General features: G+C 37.3%; 1 protein-coding gene across 1 annotated transcript in view; it reads right to left on the reverse strand.

Annotated features, from left to right (window-relative positions):
* The window catches only part of KCNQ5 (potassium voltage-gated channel subfamily Q member 5), a 516,838-nt gene that overhangs the window by 124,101 nt on the left and 372,599 nt on the right, over positions 1 to 20,138 (reverse strand). Inside the window, exon 3 of the mRNA XM_047102198.1 lies at positions 19,033 to 19,159. Coding sequence (XP_046958154.1) covers positions 19,033 to 19,159 — 127 coding nt within the window. The remainder of the gene's footprint in view (positions 1 to 19,032; positions 19,160 to 20,138) is intronic.

Below are 20,138 nucleotides of genomic sequence, written 5' to 3' on the forward strand. Positions count from 1 at the left end.
ATTAAGGCAATTCACTCATTCAAGGACTATTTCATTTTATTTATTAAAAAATTTTTTTACGTTTTATTTATTTTTGATAGAGAGAGACAGAGCACAAGTGGGGAAGGGGCAGAAAGAGAGGGAGACACAGAATCCGAAGCAAGCTCCAGGCTCTGAGCTGTCAGCACAGAGCCCAATGTGGGACTCGAACCCAGGAACAATGAGATTATGACCTGAGTCAAAGTCAGATGCTCAACTGACTGAGCCACCCAGGCGCCCCTATTATTCTTTATTTCAAAAGTACATGGAAATTTAAAATTATATATCATATATCTGTTTCTCTTTTAAATTTTTTTTAATGTTTATTTATTTTTGAGAGAGAGAGACAGAGTGCGAGTGGGAGAGGGGCAGAGAGAGAGGGAGACACAGAATCCGAAGCAGGGTCCAGGCTCTGAGCTGTCAGCATAGAGCCTGAGGTGGGGCTCGAACTCACGAACCGCGAGATCATGACCTGAGCTGAAGTCGGACGTTCAACTGACTGAGCCACCCAGGTGCCCCCAAGCACTAGTTTATCCAACAAAGAATTTTTATTGCATGTCTGCTGTGAGCCATGCTCTGGGGATAGAACAGTGAATAAAACAGAAAACTTTGCTGCCCTCAGGTGCTTATGTTCTATTGGGGTAGGCTGACATTAAACCAATAAATAAGTACAGAATCCAATGCCAGGTAGTGACAAAGGCTCTTGAGAAATAATAAACAGGGAAAGGGGCGGAGTCACAGGGGGGAGGGGGTGCTTTCTCAGCTGGGATGGTTAGAGAAGACTTCTCTGAGGAGATGACAGTTGAACCCAGATCTAGAGAAGTGAAGGGCTGACCATGACAATATTTAGGAAGAAGTATTCCAGGCAGAAAATACAAAGACCTTGAGGCAGAAGCATGGTCCATGTGTCCAAGGGGAGGTAAGAAGGTCAACTTAATTTGAGTGGAGTGAGGGGGAGAGTGAGCCCTGGCCAGATCATGGTGACTTTGGTAAGGGCTTTAGATATCCTTAGAGGTGTGATGGGTTTGGGGCAGAAGAGGTCACGATCAGGTTTGTATTTTACAAGACTACTTTGGTTGCTTTTGGGAAACAGATCAAGATGGGGCTGGATGGCAAGAGTGGAAGTCAGAGGCCAGTTAATAAGCCACCTGATGGTCTGGACAAAGGGGAGGGCAGCTTTAGAGGAGCAAAGTTAAAGTGAGGAGGAGCTGAGAAGGAGTTGGATATGGGACAAGTTGTGAAGGCTGGGATGTCAAGCCTTGCTGAAGTATTGATTGTGGGTTGTGACATAAAGAAGGGAAGTGGAGGGTGACTTCTGGGTTTCTGGCCTGAGCAACTGGATGAATGAAGTGCTATTTACTGAGATGGGGGAATACTGCAGTTGGGTGGGTGGGTAAGCAGAAAGGAGGGCCATTTGAGGGGTAGAATGAACAGTTCAGTTTTGGCCTTGTTAATTTTGAGATGCCCTCTAGACATCTGGTAGACAGTGGGTGAATCTGGAGTTCAGAGAGAAAGCAGGTCTGCAGAGTCAGGCAGTAGATGTGTGTGTGTGTGTGTGTGTGTGTGTGTGAGCGTGCATATGTGCATGCACATGTGTTTTATGCTACAGGACTAATCTCCAATAATAGTAATATACTGAAACTATTGCTTCAGAGTGCGATCACAAACATTTAATTCCAGATGTGGGGTACACATTGGGGGATATAAAGAAGCTGTGTTTCTGTATTTATAAAACATGAAAGAAGCATTTGTCCTCTGAGAATCACTGTAATGAGTAGGAGGCAAACACATCCTATTCAAGGCACACTGTAGTATCTTGAGTAAATTACCTAGGTGTAATCCCATCAGTCCTCAGTACATCAAAAGATGAAAAGTCATGTGTATTTCATATTCAGAACATGTTTTAGGGCAATGACATGATGGCTTTATATTATATTTCTTGATACAGAGAGTACAAGAAAGGCTTTTAGAAGCAGCAATTTCCCACACTGACATCCTCAGATGTTTAAAACATTCTCCTAGCACCTATTTTCATATATACCAAATGGTTCCGCAGTCAGTTTCAATTCAACAGAGCCCCATACCAGTATTTGACTACAGGTCTAAAAAAAGATTTGGATTCCCACCAGTGAATGATCAAAGTTGAAACTTTTACTGGAAATCCCCTAACATCCTATGATGAAATCCAATGCTTAGATATCTCGTTCAGAGTCATAGCCTGAATGTTTATATATCAGTCAAACAATGCCATTACAGGTTTAAATTTACAGAGTAAAAACAAAACTCCTAACTTTCAATGCTTTCCACTTACCCTAAGCAGTTGAATGATACTGGCTCTTTGAAATCTTGGCAGCCGGTTACGGTTAGTATTGGGATATGTAATCTTTCCTTGAGAAACTTGGTATCTATTTTCAGATGACATGCAGGTTATGATTAATCATCACCTACTACTAAAGTTTTTGAAAGGATATCTTCAGGAAGTTCTTTGAATACACTGTGCTATTTGGGTTTTGCAGATGGAGATGCCATTTCAGCTAAAATGTCACTAAGCAAAGGACACCTATGGATGGCAATTCATTCTAAGTATTATCTGGGGAAATTGAGAATTACCTGGTACACCTGGCTCTCTTAATCTTTTTCAATACACAATCTCTTATTTTTAGAAATAAGAAATGGATAAAGTTTAGGCTTCTGGATAATCCTTAGGGATAAACACTGGGGTGTGAAAATGGACTTTCCTTCTGTGAAGAATGAAAAGAGTGGTTTAAAGGAGTGAATTTGAGTAAATACATGCCACAAATAGATACCTGGCACTCATTATACTTGGTGCCATGTGCAGATCTATTCTATCCATCTATCTGTATTTTTAGGAGGTCAATAACCAAATAGATCTTGTTTAATTACACATATAAGTTCCATCTTTAATTATAAAATCCTGGCCAAGTTTGCCCTCATTGGCGGTAGATAAAGGAAAGTTTTAAGACCTTTAAAATTTCACATTTGCTTTTGTGTGTTACTGCTTGCGAACCTTACATAGTATATTGCAGTTTTAAAGGAAAGAAACAGTGTCCCAGAGAGGCTTGTGTAAGATAATACAATGTTACTTCCAGAGACAGGATTAGAATTCATGGCAACCGACTCTTCAAACTGTAGCTCAGACTGGGAAACATACTGCCTCATAACAAATCCTAACACTATGAGGAAAAATCCTACTTTGGACTCAGTTTCTTTTCATTATCAATTCTTTTCCTACCATCATGAGCTTTTTGAATAAGACACGCTCTGTTTAAAGGAGAACAAAAAACAAGGTTTATTGAAAACATGTGGTGATACAACCTAGGAATCCTTTATAAAGAGGATGGAGAAGGTCTGGCAGAGTTCAATACCATACGGAAGCCGGACATTTTCCCACAAACTAAGTATGGGGAAGTATCAAGAAAATGTAAGTAAAAAATAGTTTCAGATGTGCACATTTGAACACTATGATTGGTAAATACTCCAGAAAACCACAGAAACCTGATAAGAGATGGATTCTTAAGTCAGACGTTGGCAAATGTCCTGAGGATTAGCATCAGTACTTTGATCTCCAAATTCCAAACACAGATTCGGAGTCTGTGGTAGGGGCTAAAATCAAATACTTAAAGCGTTTTTGCAAAAGGCAGGAGTAAAAATATTGAGAAAAAGGCAGCATGGGAATAGAAGAGCCTTCTGTAAAGGAGCCTACAATTTTATAAGTAGGCAAAATAAGCACTTTATTTAAAAATGTCATCATGTTCACGTGACCAAGTTAAAGTAGGGAACTGAAGTAATTAGACAAAAAAATGCAGGCAAAAATAATTCTTCTGAAAACTCCTGATAGCTGAGGCAAAGGTGCTATGTTCTATCTTTCATTGTTTAGATAATTGCCACACAATTTTTTCTTTATTTCTTCATATTGTTCTTTTTACACTGTGTATGTGGGTACAATGGGGCTTGAGGTTCTGCATGTGAATATCTACTAGTTGGCAAGTTTTTAAATTTTTTATTCACTTAATACACATTTATTGTGGTCAGAAACTGCTAGAATCTGGGTATATAATAATAAAGGGCATGGATGGGGCATGGAGGAGGTGGTCAAGACAGACACCTTTTTTGCCCATACAGGGGTGAAAGGACACTTGGCATAGAAGACACTGAATGGAGAGACCACAATCTCGGATGATGGATGTTATGATAGGAGAAATATAAGGAACCTAGTTATGTGGCCAGAAAGCCCTCCTGGGGGCAACATAGGTGAAACCATAATTAATAACCAGTCAAAAACAAAGCTACAAACCCCGTCTTATTTAACCCAACACCCTTTAGGCACCATAACACAACCATTTCTGCAATAATCATATCTATAGAGCTCTAGTCTCAAAAAGTTCCTGGTGTGGTTCCTTCTCCTCCTCTTTTAAAATAAAATTTATTCTTGTTTAAGATACATAGACTTTCAACCCCTAAAAGTTTAGTTTTGAGAAAGACAATTTAAGAAAAAACAATCAACAAAAACATACAGAGAGGTCTTACAAGTTGATTTTTTTTTCTGATTATATTTATCACTTTCAGGATTGATGAGAATACAATGAATCCATTACTATTATGATTCAGTTTACTATCCCTAACAGTTGAGTATTTATTACGTGCCAGGCACTTAGCTAAGTACTTTGCATGCACTACCTCATTTAATCTTCTTGGGCAATCTTTTTGAGAAGATACAACTAAAATTCCAAGTTTAAGATTAAAGAATTATATGGAGAACACATTAAAGCAAATCGCAGATCACCTTTTAGAATAGGGCTTTATTAAGAGAGTTAAAAATGCTATATATTATGTTATTTCAGTCTAGGATTGTGGGCATTCATGTGAAAATCCTATGGAAAGTTATCATTGGCATTGTCCTTCTTTGCAATGATAAAAATGTTTTGAGTGGGTGTGAGATCTTGCACAACGGTACATTATATGAACCAACTGACCCCGATATTGCTATGCAATGATAATGACAATAAACATTTACGCTGTGCTTACTATGTGTAGGCAACAATTCTTTCTACTTAGTTTTGAATAGTTAATATATATATATGGTTTAAGTATGAAAATGATACAAAGAAGTGAAAAAGAGAGGAAAGCCAAAAAACAAACTCTTACCTATTGAGAACAAACTGATGGTCACTAGAGGGGAGGTGGGCGGGGGATGGGTGAAATAGGGGATGGGGATTAAGGGTGCACTTGTTGCGAGGAGCCCTGGGTGTCTTGTGGAAGTGTGAAAGGCCTATATCGTACACCTGAGAACAATATTATGCTGTATGTTAATTAACTGCAATTTAATCAAAAACTTGGGACACCTGGGTGGCTCAGTCAGTTAAGCGTCTGACTTTGGCTCAGGTCATGATCTCACAGTTCGTGAGTTTGAGCCCTGCATCGGGCTCTGTGCTGACAGCTTAGAGACTGGAGCCTGCCTCAAATTCTATGTCTCTCTCTGCTCCTCCCCTGCTCATGCTCTGTCTCTCTCTCCTTCAAAAGTAAATAATAACATTAAAATTTTTTTAAAATAAAAACCTAAAAAAATAAAAAGAAGTAAATGACGAGAAATCTAATTTCCCCCACCCCAGCGCCATTCACTTTGTTCCTACTCATTCTTCCAATGTTGCTTTATACAGATAAAAGCAATGTGAATATAGACTCTATTTTTTTTACACCAAAAGTTACATACTCTATATGCTATATTACAATTTTTTTTTTACTTAATGTATCTTGGATCCTTCTATAGCAATACAGAAAGACCTTCCTTTTTGCATTCTTTGTTTATTCAGCTATACTGAACACGTCCTATACATTGATGGAAATATTAAGAAGTAGAATTCCTGGGTCAGAGAGTAAATGTTATGTAATTTTAGTAAATATTGACACTTTTCCATAAGAGTGATACCAGTCTGCACTCCTGTGGAGTATCAGGTCCTGTTTACTCATAGTCTAACTAAAAATGATTGTGGTCAGATTTTGGATTTTTTCCAACCTGACAGGTTAGGATAAGATTGAGTGTTTAGGAGTCATATATGTATTTATTTTTTTGTGAACTATCTGTTCTTGTTCATTTCCTTTCTTTTATTTTCTACTGGGTTGTTGGGCTTTTCTTCTGGATTTCAGCAGCTCCTATACAGTTTAGGATGATTAACTGTCTCTGATAGAAGTTGTAAATATTTTCCCACATTTGTCTTTTGATTTTGCTTGTTGTTTGTTTTCTTTTGTTTTATCATGCAGTATTCTTTAATCTTATGTGGTCTAATTTTATCAATTAGTAATTTTCATCTGGCTTAAGTTTATCAATATTTTCCTCTACAGCTTCTTTATTTTTTTAAAAAAATTTAAATGTTTTTTTATTTTTGGAAGAGAGAGAGAGAGAAAGCATGAGTGGGGAAGGGGCAGAGAGAGACACACACAGAATCTGAAGCAGGCCCCAGGCTCTGAGCTGTCAGCACAGAGCCCAACACTTGGCCGAACTCAGGAACCATGAGATCGTGACCTGAGCTGAAGTTGGATGCTTAAACCGACTGAGCCATCCAGATGCCCCTATGACTTCTTTATTTTTAGTTATAGTTAGAAAAGCCTTCTTGGTTCCAAGGTCACAAGAGAATTTACCCATTTCTGCATCCAGTATTTTTGGGTCTTATTTAATGTAAACCATTGATTTATTTGTAGGTTATCTTGATATATGATGAGATAGATAAATATAGATCCAACCTGAACTTTTTCCCAATGAGTAATTAGTTGTTCCAACATTGGTTCTGACCAGAATGAGGATGAAGTTGAAATTCACGAATTTGGCCACATGGGGTTGTTACTAACTTTTGACTTTTTTGTTAGATATAATGTAAGATCTACTGGGACACATTAAGCAGGGTTTGGGAGAAAAAGCAGAGTCTTAGAGAATAGGTTTAAGAACAAGGGTATTTTCAAAATGTTTGGGATCAGGGAGGACTAATGACCTCTTTTTACATCCTCTTAGGACCATGAATAAGGGCTCCAACTTACCATAAAGCACCATTGGGCCTTGGTGGCAATTTTAAACATTTTATTCTGTGGGAGTCATCCTTCGAGGCTGTCATGTGATTATATGCATCCTTTAGCAGGCAAACATAATTATTATTGGTCTCTCAATAAAGTTTACTTGGATATGGACTTTCTGCAGTGTAAAGTTAGATTTAAATAGTGGTGCTTCAGGACTTTGTACAGCATTGGCTTTTTACATTAATTGCTCTCTCAATACTTCATCTACGTAAACGTCAAATTTATATTCATTTGCCAGAGCATGAAGAACTCCTCCTTAATAGGCTCTATTTTCATTTGTTTCTTGACCCAAATGGTTAAATATGAATTTCAGAAACTCTGCTTATTAAAATAATTTTATAGAAAAACAGACAAAGCAGAAACATACATTTTCTATGAAAATAAAAAATGTCATTGAAGTCAGCATAGATGTAATTTACTGCCATGGAATAGCCTAGGCATTTCTGTATTTTAAAAGGAATGGCCATCCTCTGAAAAACAGTTTGGATGTTTCTGATAAAGTTAAACATACACTTACCATATGACCCTCTAATCCTACTCCTGGATTTTTACCCTAGAGAAATTAAAAGTTATGTTCATACAAAAAACTTCTACATGAACATTCATAGCAGGTTTATTTATAATAGCCAAAATCTACAAACAATCCAAATGATCTTTTACATGAAAATGGACAAAATGTGGTACATCCATATCATGGAATACCATTCAACAAGAAAAAGAAATGAACAACTTGGAACTAGATCATTTGGAAATGATCTATCCAATGATTTGGATAGATCTCAAGAGCATTATTGGTTAATAAGCATAGGCCTGCAGTTTAGTTCATAATCTATATCGACATCAACTTTCTGGTTTTGATAATTGTAATACACTTATATAAGATATTATCATTGGGGGAAGCTGGGTAAAGGGTACGGATACATGGGAACTCTATGTGCTGTTTTTGCAATTTCTAAGTAAGTATGAAGTTATTTCAAAATAAAAAGTTGAAAAAAAGGCCAGATCTTAGAAAGATGACTGTTGACAGAAGGAACTGCACCTTTTTATGATACTAACATCTCTTTTCTTTTAGACTTCATATTAGTAAATGTCTCCCATGGGGTTTGGGGAGATTTGGGGGTAGGAATCAGACCTCATCACATGGTTTATTTATTTGTTCCTATGCCACATACGGGTTGTGTAGAGAGACAATGTGGTGTCATAGCAAGAAGTCAGAATTTGATATGAGTAAATCTCTTCCTTCCTTTTTTTTTTTTTTTATTCTCTTGCTTATATGCTGTGTGATCCTTGATAAGACCCTTATTCTAAGTTTCTGTTTTTTGGTATATAAAAAGTATATAAAATAGGGATCATAATCTCTTCCACTTCAGTAAGATTATTATGAATTATATGAGATAGTCTATAAGCATGATTACAACTTAAACCATGAAATTTTATTCCTGTTCATATAACACCAGGTACCACAACTCCTAATTTCCTGTTATTTTTCTCTTCAAAGGAAGATTTCTTATCTAAATACAGCTCTAAAACTATTGTCTCTTTTCTAATGTGCATATAGGAAATAGAGAATGGATGGACTAGCATGGACACAGACACAGTGAATTAGTGGAGAAATAAACAAAAGCAAAAAATGAAGCAAAATCTCACTCATCTTTTGTTTCAAGGAAGGCTGTAAGTTGTGCATTTAACTCAATATAGTTCTTTCTTTTAACCCAGAAGGAGCGCAGAGGGGAATTATGCACGATTTTCTCTCTTATTTAACAACAGTCCTTATGTTTCATTTCTGACAAAAAAGATGGTTCTGCAGAATTTTCAACTGGAACCCTTCCTTATGTTTCAAAGTAAGAAAAAACAATTAGTCTCTTGTTAATTGTGGTCAGTAGAATTAGGATCATCTGTCACAGCATCAGACACCAACTAGAACATACTGAAAATTTGGATCCCAAAAAGAAGCTAATCTATATAACATGGTCTCTCACCAACCTGTTAATGAATTCATTTTTTCCTGCACCTTCATTATTCTTCCATGTGTAGATTAAATGGATTATACTGTAATTAAATTTGACTCTTGCAAGAGGCAGTGCTTTAGAGCAGTGAGCTATAGGGAGGCTGGCATTCTATTCCTAGCTTCACTGCTAACTTAAGGGCCGAGCACAAAGCACCCCCACTTCCCGGAGCCTCAATTTTTTCTATCTATGGAGGGAGATAAACAATGTCTCAGAGGAACATGGTGCTGCTTTATGAGCTCTATATTCTAATTGAGCTCCAAATTCCTTTATAGAAAGGTACTCTTTGAAGAATTAAAGATGCATTTATATTGTTGTTGTGACTCTTAATAGGAATAAAGCTTTAAAATCTAATTTTAAAAGCCTCCTACTGCACAGTACATTATCCACGTTCTTAAATACTGCAATCAGCTGTGCACTGAGCTGCTCTGTGCTATTTATTAAAAAAAAAAAGCAGCACCACGAAGATATACTGTAGAACATTTTTAAAGCCATGTGCAGTGGTTTTAACTGCAGGACTTCCTCTGAAGTTAATGGGACTCATACTGGCAAATTTCAAGCACCACTTTGAAAATTTACCCCATAGTGATAGTTTAATGCTTCTTATTGATCATAAGTCTTTAGATAACATCTCAAGGCAAAAAGGGACAATGTCTCAAAGGAAATAAATAATCTTTAATGAAATAAATCTGCATTGCAACCATCATAACTAAGAGTCTGCAGCAGAGTCCTTTGGGAAGCAGACCCTTGGGGACCGCTCATTGGTGATAGTTACCAGTGGGGACATAAAAGACATTCCATCACATTCTCCTAATTCCAGTTGCTCATAGAAGATAACATATTTTCTTTTAATTTTGAAATTTCATGTTTCTAAGGGTAGATATGTATGGATACATGGAAAAGTCAGAGGGAATAGATTTATATTCTGAATAAATAATAATTTGTATATTACTGATAACAAGTTCGAACAGTTACAGATGACTATGAAACCCTGAGACTTATATACTTTTCACTGCCTGATAAAATTTTTTTTTCTTGTTTTTTTCAACCCAAATATTCACCATTAGGCCTGTCATCAAGCTACTGGATGCTTGCTAGGGCCCCATCTCAGGAAGCTGTCCTGTATCAGGCAACTATTATATGGCCTCAAATGGCCTACATGGTTTTCAGGGTGTGACTGTCCCTCTTTCGTTTCCTACTACTTGCCCACTGCTCACTGAACTCCAGCCATAATGACCTTATGTCTCTTCCTTATATAAGCTGTTGGGTCACAAGAATATTGCAGTTATTATTCCCTGGCCTGGAAAATCTGTGCTTAAATCTCACGAATGGCTCCTTTTTAATATTCAGGTTAACTTGAGTGTCCATTCCTTAGAAAGACTCTCTTGGACCACCTAGTCTCTCTGCCCCTAATCTCTCTGTTTTATTTTTTTCATTGCAATTATCTCTAGTTGATACTACCTTGTTTTTCAAAAATATGTTTGCATAGGATTTTTCTCCATCCACTGGAATATTACTCTACAAGGAGGTCATGGGCCATTTGGCACAACATAGCCTCCCAGCACAGAGAAGCATGCTTGGACATGGTAGGTGTTGTATAAATGTTTGTTGAATGAGCTCAAAACCTTGGGTATCTTTTGCTTCTCTGTCTCATATAATCAATCATGATATTCTATATCCTTCTTACCGTGACAACTTCTATCTCCATCACCTTTGCTCTGTATCAGCATAATTAGTCTCCCTCCTACTGGTTCTGCCCTTTTCTAAGGACAAAGGAGACCATACTTTCACAGTCAGGGACTATGTTTTAGTCATCTTTCTGTCTTTAGCACCAAAGATCATGTTTGGCACATAAGTGCTCTGTGAATGAATTTCACAGATACAGTGTACAATACTATGTACATACAGTACAGTACAATACAGTACTATGATAGTACTATGTACTATCATCATAACTAGTGCCTTCCTTAATACCCATCACCCATCTAGCCCATCCCCCACCCGCCTCCCTCCATCGACCCTCAGTGTGTTCTCTTTTGTTAAGAGTCTCTTATGGTTTGTTCCTCTCTCTCTTTCCCCCCCTTCCCATATGTTTATCTGTTTTGTTTCTTAAATTCCACATATAAGTGAAATCATATGGTATTTGTCTTTCTCTGACTGACTTATTTTGCTTAGTGTCATATATTCTAGCTCCATCCACATTGTTGCCAATGGCAAGATTTCAGTTTTTTTCTGAGTAATATTCCATCATATATATATATATATATATATATATATATATACATATATATATGTATATACAAGTACCACATCTTCTTTATCCATTCATCAGTTGATGGACATTTGGGCTCTTTCCATAGTTTGGATAGTTTGGCTATTGTTGATAATGCTGCTATAAACATTGGGGTGCAGATACCCTTTCGAATCTGTATTTTTGTATCCTTTGGGTAAATACCTAGCACTGTAATTGCTGGATCATAGGGTAGTTCTATTTTTACCTTTTTGAGGAACCTCCATAGTGTTCTCCAGAGTGGCACACCAGTTTGCATTCCCACCAATAGTGCAAGAGAGTTTCCTTTTCTCCGCATCTTCACCAACACCTGTTGTTTCTTGCGTTGTTAATTTTAGCCATTCTGACAGGTATGAAGTGGTATCTCATCATGGTTTTGATTGGTATTTCCCTGATGATGTATGATGTTGAGCGTCTTTTCATATGTCTGTTAGCATCTGGATGCCTTTGGAAAAGTGTCTATGTCTTCTGCCCATTTCTTAATTGAATTATTTGTTTTTCTGGGTGTTGAGTTTGGTAAGTGCTTTATAGATTTTGGATACTAACCCTTTATCAGATATGTCATTTGCAGATATCTTCTCCCACTCCACAGGCTGCCTTTTAGTTTTGTTGAATGTTTCTTTCACTGTGCAGAAATTTTTTATCTTGATGAAGTCCCAATTGTTCATGTGTGCTTACGTTTCCCTTGCCTTTGGTGACATGTTGAGTAAGAAGTTTCTCTCACCGAAGTCAAAGAGATTGCTGCCTGTGTTCTCCTCTAGAATTTTGATGACTTCCTGTTTCACATTTAGGTCTTTCATCTATTTTGAGTTTACTTTTGTGTGTGGTGTGAGAAAGTGGTCCAGTTTCATTCTTTTGCATGTTGCTGTCCAGTTTTCCCAACACCATTTGTTGAAGAGACTTTTTTTCGCTGGATATTCTTTCCTGCTTTGTCAAAGATTAGTTGGCCATATATTTGTGGGTCCATTTCTGGGTTCTCTGTTCTGTTCCATTGATCTACGTGTCTCTTCTTGTGCCAGCACCATACTGTCTTGATCAGCACAGCCTTGTAATACAGCTTGAAATCCAGAATCGTGATGCCTCCGGCTTTGCTTTCTTTTTCATGATTGCTTTGGCTATTCGGGGTCTTTTGTGGTTCCATACAAATTTTATGATTCTTTGTTCTAGATCTGTGAAAAATACTGGTGATATTTTAGTATATGTGCTGCCGAAGTGAGCACAATACTGGTGATATTTTGATAGGGATTGCATTAAATGTCTATGGCTAGTGTAAACATTTTAACAGTGTTTGTTCTTCCAATGCATCAGCATGGAATGTTTTGCCACTTCTTTGTGTCCTCTTCAATTTCTTTCACAAGTGTTCTATTTTTCAGCGTACATGTCTTTTACCTCTTTGGTCAGGTTTATTCTTAGTTATCTTATTGTTTTTGGTGCAATTACAAGTGGGTTTGATTCCTTGATTTCTTTTTCTGCTGCTTCATTATTGGTGTATAGAAATGCAACGGATTTCTGCTGTTGATTTTTACATCCTACAACTTTGCTGAGTTCATGTATTAGTTCTAGCAATTTTTTGGTGGAGTCTTCAGGGTTTTCTCCATAGAGTATCATGTTGTCTGCAAATAGTGAATGTTTGACTTTCTCCTTGCAGATTTGGATGCCTTTTATTTCTTTTTTTGTTGTCTGATTGCTGAGGCTAAGACTTCCAGTATTATGTTAAATAATCATGGTGAGAGTGGATATCCCTGTCTTGTTCCTGACTGTAGAGGAAAGGCTCTCAGTTGGGAAATAATCTTTAGGTATTCATTTCCAACTAAGAGCATTCTCTATATGGTTAAGTCATATCAGCTAATCAAGCCACCTTATAAGTTCAAATTTGTGTACTAAGTCAACAACTATCTGTTCAGACAAGTCTCTCAGTAGTCTACTAACCTTAACAAACATGAGAAGGCATTTCTGGGAGTAAGATCACTTACTCTGGAGATATCCCCAATTAGGAAATACCCAGAGAACTTTATGATAACATTGCTCAAAAAAATATGCAATTTTATACAAGGCAAGTAAGTCTATTTTAGAGACCCATTTCCCTTTTAGGTTAGAAAGCTGCAATAGATAACCTGATTTAGTTGATATAATAAGGCTGATATGTAAGGCCAATACTGCAATTCATGTTGTTTTCTAAAGCCAGGCTTCTCATTCAAAGATCTTAGATTACTAATGATGAACATAAAAGTATCAGATTCTTTGTCTGTAAGTTGATGACAGTGGACAAGTTTCAATTATATTTAATTTTAGGGGCACTTGGGTGACTCAGTTGGTTAAGCTCAGTTGGTTAAGCTCTTGATTTCAGCTCAGGCCATGATCCCATGGTTTGTGGGTATGAACCCTGTGTTGGGCTCTGCACTGACAGCACGGAGCCTGCATGGGATTCTCTCTCTCCCTTTCCCTCTGCAACCTCTTCAAAATAAATAAATAAACTTAAAAATTAATGTAAAAATACTAATAAACTTAAATAAGAGCAATTTTCTTACAGTTGGGTAGTGTGGTTCAATGAGAAATACTCATTGTCTTGGATTCCTGGCACATGACTCCTAAAACCCTTGGAATTTCTGGAATGATAAGTGTCTTTTTATGCTAATTAGATGACTGGTACTTGGGGGGGGTGGTGGTGGGGGTGTCCCTAGGTAAATTCAAGATGATGCCTGGTTACCAGAAAGACCAAATCATGATTAGAGAGTTGGAAGTTTTAGCCTTATCCTCCAGACATCTGGGAAGGGAACAGGGTCTAGAGATTGAATTTAATGACCAATAGCCAACGTTTAATAAATTATGTCTATGTAATGAAAGCTCCATGAAAATATCTAAACCATGGGGTTCAGAGAGCTTCCAGATTGGTGAACACACCGAGGTGTTGGGAGGGTGGCATGCCTGTAGAGGTCATGGAAGCTCCATGTTAGCCATTCCCTTGCCCCAAGTACCTTACCCTATGCATCTCTTCCACTTGGCTGTTCCTGAATATATCTTTTATAATAAACTGATAACAGTAAGCAAAGCATTTTCCTGAATTCTGGGAGTCATTCCTCATAAATCCTCATTTATGAAATAGAATATTATAATACCTATGTAGAATTAAATAAGATAATATTTATAGAATGCTTAGTGCAGTACCTAGCATACAGCAAGTCTCAATAAATATCATTTATCAACTAGAAGGATTGAAATGACTTTAGTATTCTGTGATCAATTAATCCAACAGGGTTTAATTGTCCTCAGATGGTCCAACCAATCATATGGAAAGAGTCTAAAGGAGTTTCAATGCTTAGAAGTAAAGAGTAGTAGCAGAAGAGTAAATGACTGACAGAAAATAATCTGAGAGAACAGAATTTCTCCTAAAGGACAGGAAAGATTGGAAGATAAAGAAAATGATGCAATTCAAGAGCATGTCTCTTAGAACAAAAGATGGGGAAGAAGGAGAAATGGAAAATGATGTTTCAAATCTTCAGTTTAGAAGCCAGTGGCAGTTCTGGGAGTCTCTGATAAAACTTTTGAACACATTAGCAGCTTATGTTGCCTTTTAATAAGATGAACTCACAGATATATTAGAGTGGCCTTGGCTGTGTGGTTAATTTTAATAAGGGCTTCAATTTGGTTTTAGCCAAAGAAAAAACTGGTTATTTTTTTCTCATTAAAAAAAATGCACTTGTTGACATTTTCCTGAGTGACTGTTATCTCATGTCAAAAACGTATATGCCCAATTCATGCGGGAAACATCTGTGCTGTGGTTTGCCTCTTTTGTCCCCTTGTGGAAACATTAATGCTGAAGGAAAACTGTTAAAATAGCAAGAAGAAATCAACTTATATTTAGCATCAAATACAGACCCAAGATTAATAACAGGCTGGTATTTTCTGCTTCCCTGAGACATACTGCAAGACCAAGAAATATGGCTCTGTTATATATGTCTTTAGAAAGAGTCACCAGGGAATCCAAAAAAGCCACTGTTAGAAGTAATTTGTTGGCTTCCTGACACATCAGGCTCATTATTGTGATCTAAGTACCAGCCTTTGGTACTATTTGCAATTTTCAGGGAGGTCATTAATGAAAGCAGAAAAAAAAAAGAATGACTATGAAATTAGTCTTTGAGTGTATTTCACACATTCTCAATACTGAGGCCACTGATTGGTGGTTGAATGCAGAGAACTCATAAAGCAGCCAGTCTAGATAAGTGAAGGGCATCTTGGGGTAGTTATCCCAAAATATACTTGACTCTCCAAATTGGTAATGCACTGATTATTGCCTACAGCTATACACATGTTATTTCAAAAGAGTCTTAGAGGAGAGATGTAAATTGAACACACAGGTATAAGGAAGAATTTTGCAATACAAGATAACATTTTTACCAGTTTTCAAAGCAAACTCCCCAAACCAAGAAGAGATAAATCAATATAGTAATGAAAGAAAGCACTTAATTTTTAAAAAATTGAATAAACTTTTTCTTCCCTTTGGTTATACTTGTTTAAAATATATTGTTCAGACACAAGTACATGATGACTTTGTAATTTAAAATGCTCTTCATTCTGCCTAGAATGCAGGGCTGGAGGGGATAGGCAGTTTAGGAGGGGGAAGTTCCAGTCTTTGGGAATTAGCCTGTGGGGCCTCTAGCCACTCCAAATACTATCAGTTGATCTCTCAGACTCAAAACTATATGAGGTCCACTAGCTGACCACTGCAGTAGCTTCAGTCTGTTTCCAACTGGAAAGAACAACATTGATGTGCCCACAGAAAGGATTTCCCATGGCATAGCCAGGCTATCACAGTTTTTTCTGTATCCTTTTCTGGAATGCTCAAGACTGCTGAAAACATTTGGGCATGTATTTAGTGTGTGCAGGGTAATCAACTCTTACAAATACATGGAGCCTTGAGAGATATTAGCTACATTTGCAAACTCAGAATAGTTTTCACAGATGAGAGACCCCATTTCTTTCTTCCTTTCTTTTTTTTTTTTCATTTTGCCATGGTAAATTAGGTTGAACAAGGGAATTACAGGGCTCACTTTACATTGCACTTTATCATTTTATCAGTGGTATCAATCATTTTTATGCACCTATTAAACAGGCCTAGAATGGGTTTCTACAGTCACCTGCCACAGCCTGCTGCCTTCAGGCAGATGACATTTGGTTCCTCTGTGTAGATTAAATTTTACTGACATCATATGAAGATCCACATTTGAACATGCTCCACTATTACATCAATTCAGCTGGGCCACAATAAGCCCAAAGGTGATTAGGATATTAAGATTACAGATATCCTGACATCAGTTTTAGAGCCACATATTTTTTTTTAAAAGATATTCTATCATGACCACGAAGATCTGAGACAGGAAGAGACAGATTAAAGGACTAAGATGTACTGAGGTATCCAAAGCTGAAAACAGCTATCAAAAGGCAGCAGGCATCTGGGAAAGGACTTTCTTTTTAGCTTGCAGGCCAGAAATACATTGGCATTGCCTCTGGAATTGGAACAAAGCCAATTTTTAATTGGTTTTAAAATCTGGAATGAAACATTCCTTCAGTCATCCATGAACCGACCTCATCCTGTAGAAGCTGAGTGAATCTTGGCCAACCATCTGCCTTGTGAATTGTTTTGTTTGGGGCCCTTATAGGACAGAAAGTACTTGTGCAATAGTTTCACACCAAGTTAAAGTCCTTCATGATGTTTCTGGAGCAGAGAATTGAAAAAGAGAAAAGTCTCTGGAGAGAAAAATCAAATGCCTTCACTGATATGCCTGGGGGCTGGGTAATTTCTACCTACTTTCCTCCATATCTTAGCATAATGGCTTCCAGAAAGGAGTAAAGCCATTTCTCGCAGAAGACAGGCAGCTGGACAAGTAGACTGCAGTAGTGAAAGCCAAACCAGGTATTTTAAGATAGGTTTCATTTAACATTTTACTGGATTCACTACTGTAATTCCAGTGCTTCACACACAACCGAATTTCCATAAATTTTAGTTAAATGAATGGTGACTCTTTTGAAACAAGCATACTCTGAAATTAACTCAGTGGCAAAGAGCATATGGACAGCCCACCTTTTCTCCCATCCCCAGGACAGTGCTCCATCTATACAGCAAGGCTGGAAGAAAGGATTCTTCTTAACAGTGCCCAAGGATGAGCAGATACTTTCTCCAAGACCTGCCTAAGTCCATTGTGCCATTAGTGCAGGGAACAGGGGGAAAGGAGGAGACTAAGAAGATTAATCAACAATTCCTGAAACCTCAAATAGCTGTCGATGAAGAAGATAGTATAAACAAGCTCGTAAATAAAAACCTACTTCCTCAGATGGGAAGTAGTTGAAGTAAGTAAGCCTCACCAAGAACTTTTAGTATTTGGATCTGAATGGCTGCCAAAGAAGTGGGAAGGAAAAAAGTAAGAAAACCAAATGTAGCTTTTATACAACAACAACAACAACAACAACAACAACAGGTTTTATATCTAGGGTTTTTTTCCCCCAAAGGAAGAACATTCTATTTTTAAAAAATAAGCTATAGTCTTAAAAAATGTCAATGTCCTACAAGACAAAGAATGGCTGAGGAGCTATTCTAGATGGAAGGACACTAGAGAGACAGGACAGCTGAGTGCAGTGTTTCATCATACATCATAGACTGGATCCAGCACGGGAGAGGAAAGCATGCTATAAAGGACATAATTAGGTCAGTTGATACAACTGGAATACAATCAGCAGATTAGGTAAAGTATTAATGTTCAATTTATGGAAGGTTATGTAAAAGAATGTCCTTATTCTTAGGAAATCCACACCAAAATATTTGGGGATAAAGGGCTGTGATGTAGGCAATTTACTTAAAATTTGAAAATTGAGATATAATTGAATAAGTTTTTAGTCTTATGGTATACTTTTAAATATATTCCTGGGAGTTGCCAGATCCTAAGTCCAGACTGCTGTATGACATCTTCATGAAAATGTATAATTTCAGGCTGGTACCCAGGTGATGGGATCCCTCTGAAACCACAGGAGCTAGAGAGCTGAAAAGAAGTGGTATTTATTCAGGGACTGCATTGTGGGGGAACTCAAATTTAACAGGGTAAAACACTTTATCAGGTCTAAAGTTGCCCATACATAAAGTAAGCCATACTTGTAATCATCCTTGAGGCATGCTAATTGAGATGCTTTATCAGGACTAATACATTGCTATCCACTCCAGTTTGTCAAGAGCAGAAAAGGGGTGTTGCTCATATTGTAAAGAAAAAAGGGGGCTTTATACATACTGAAATCAATGCTTCCCTAATTCAAGACAATACTGGAGAACCATACATTTCACTGTGACTTAACTGTATATAAGTGAACAGTCTAGAGCCAGACCACTTGCCTCAAACTCCCAACTCCACCACTTTCTTTCACTTCTCTTTGTCTCAGTTTCTTCATTTGTAAAATGGAGATAATAAAAATACTTACCTCATAGTGTTATGGTTAGGATTAAGTGAGTCAATGCTTTTAAAACACAAAGTGCCTGACCCACAGTAAATGTTCCATGAATGTTATCTTTTAATATTGATTAAATATTGCAATAAAGAAAAAAAAAAGGATGCAGTGTTGTAAATCCATATCTAGGACTTTGATATTCACCTATAACACAGAAGGGCTTTCGGGCAAATCTCAGTCTTCCTTGCCATCCTCTATACCGACAACAGCAACCTGCAGACCAGATTCGAATGATGAACTCCAAACCAAAGACGACAATCATCACGAACTCCTAAGATATGAAATAAGACATGTTAGAGAGAGGCATTATGGAGCAAACCAGAGCAAGAAGCTCCATGGGCATTTCTGGACACTTAGACATTTGCTATAAAACATATAGTTGTTAATCACTAACGTTAACATTCCCTCTAAACCCAGAGCACATCTGAACCTCACATTGTCTGTACTTCTACCTTGGAATGCTAGTCCTATGCAAGTTCCTAATACTGCAAATTTAGGAGTTGGTTTTAATACTAAACGGGCAGGCTGAATTACAGATCTTCCCTGTGTGGAATATACAGTGTAACTGACTTAGTTACCTGGTAGCATGCGAGATACTTGAAATGAAAGAGGGGACCCTGAAAACACAGCTTTACACTTGTACAAAAAACAGACCTTCATTTTGCTGCAAGAAATGATATAATCCCTTAGTCCTTAAGAATTGCTCTTATAGAAAAGGAAATAAACATTTAGAAGTATACTGAGTTCTTTTGTTATGATGTCAAAATCTTATTAGACAGAAAGTTCCAAAAGCATTACTGTGTGTGTGACACATATATTCTTTGCCTGAAATGAGACCCTAATCCTCCAGATCTGAAGCTTGTTAATTTTTATGTTGCCTTTTGGTGAAGATGCCCAGAAAATAACACCTGCTCCAGCAAAAGGACTGACATTATTTAGGAACAGTTGTGAATGAGCCCTGGGGAAAGGCCAACTAAAGTGGCTCATTAAGTAGTGGGTCATAGAATGAGAAGCCAAATAGAATTTGTTAAGAATAAAGTATCTCTGGAGCAAGCTTATCATAGTCACTGCGTTGTCCCTTTAGAGGGATAGGCACTGAGTTTATTGAAATTTATTTTCTAAAAAAATAATTCCATTTCTTGTTTTTAAAAAAATTTTTTTAATGTCTTTATTTATTTTTGAAGGAGAGACAGAGACAGAACTTGAGTGGGGGAGGAGCAGAGAGAGAGGGAGACACAGAATTCGAAGCA

This window comes from Lynx rufus, unplaced genomic scaffold (assembly GCF_022079265.1).
Source record: "Lynx rufus isolate CCGP_SWC_20201006 ecotype Redwood Valley unplaced genomic scaffold, mLynRuf1.p SCAF_6, whole genome shotgun sequence".
Lineage (NCBI taxonomy): Eukaryota > Metazoa > Chordata > Mammalia > Carnivora > Felidae > Lynx > Lynx rufus.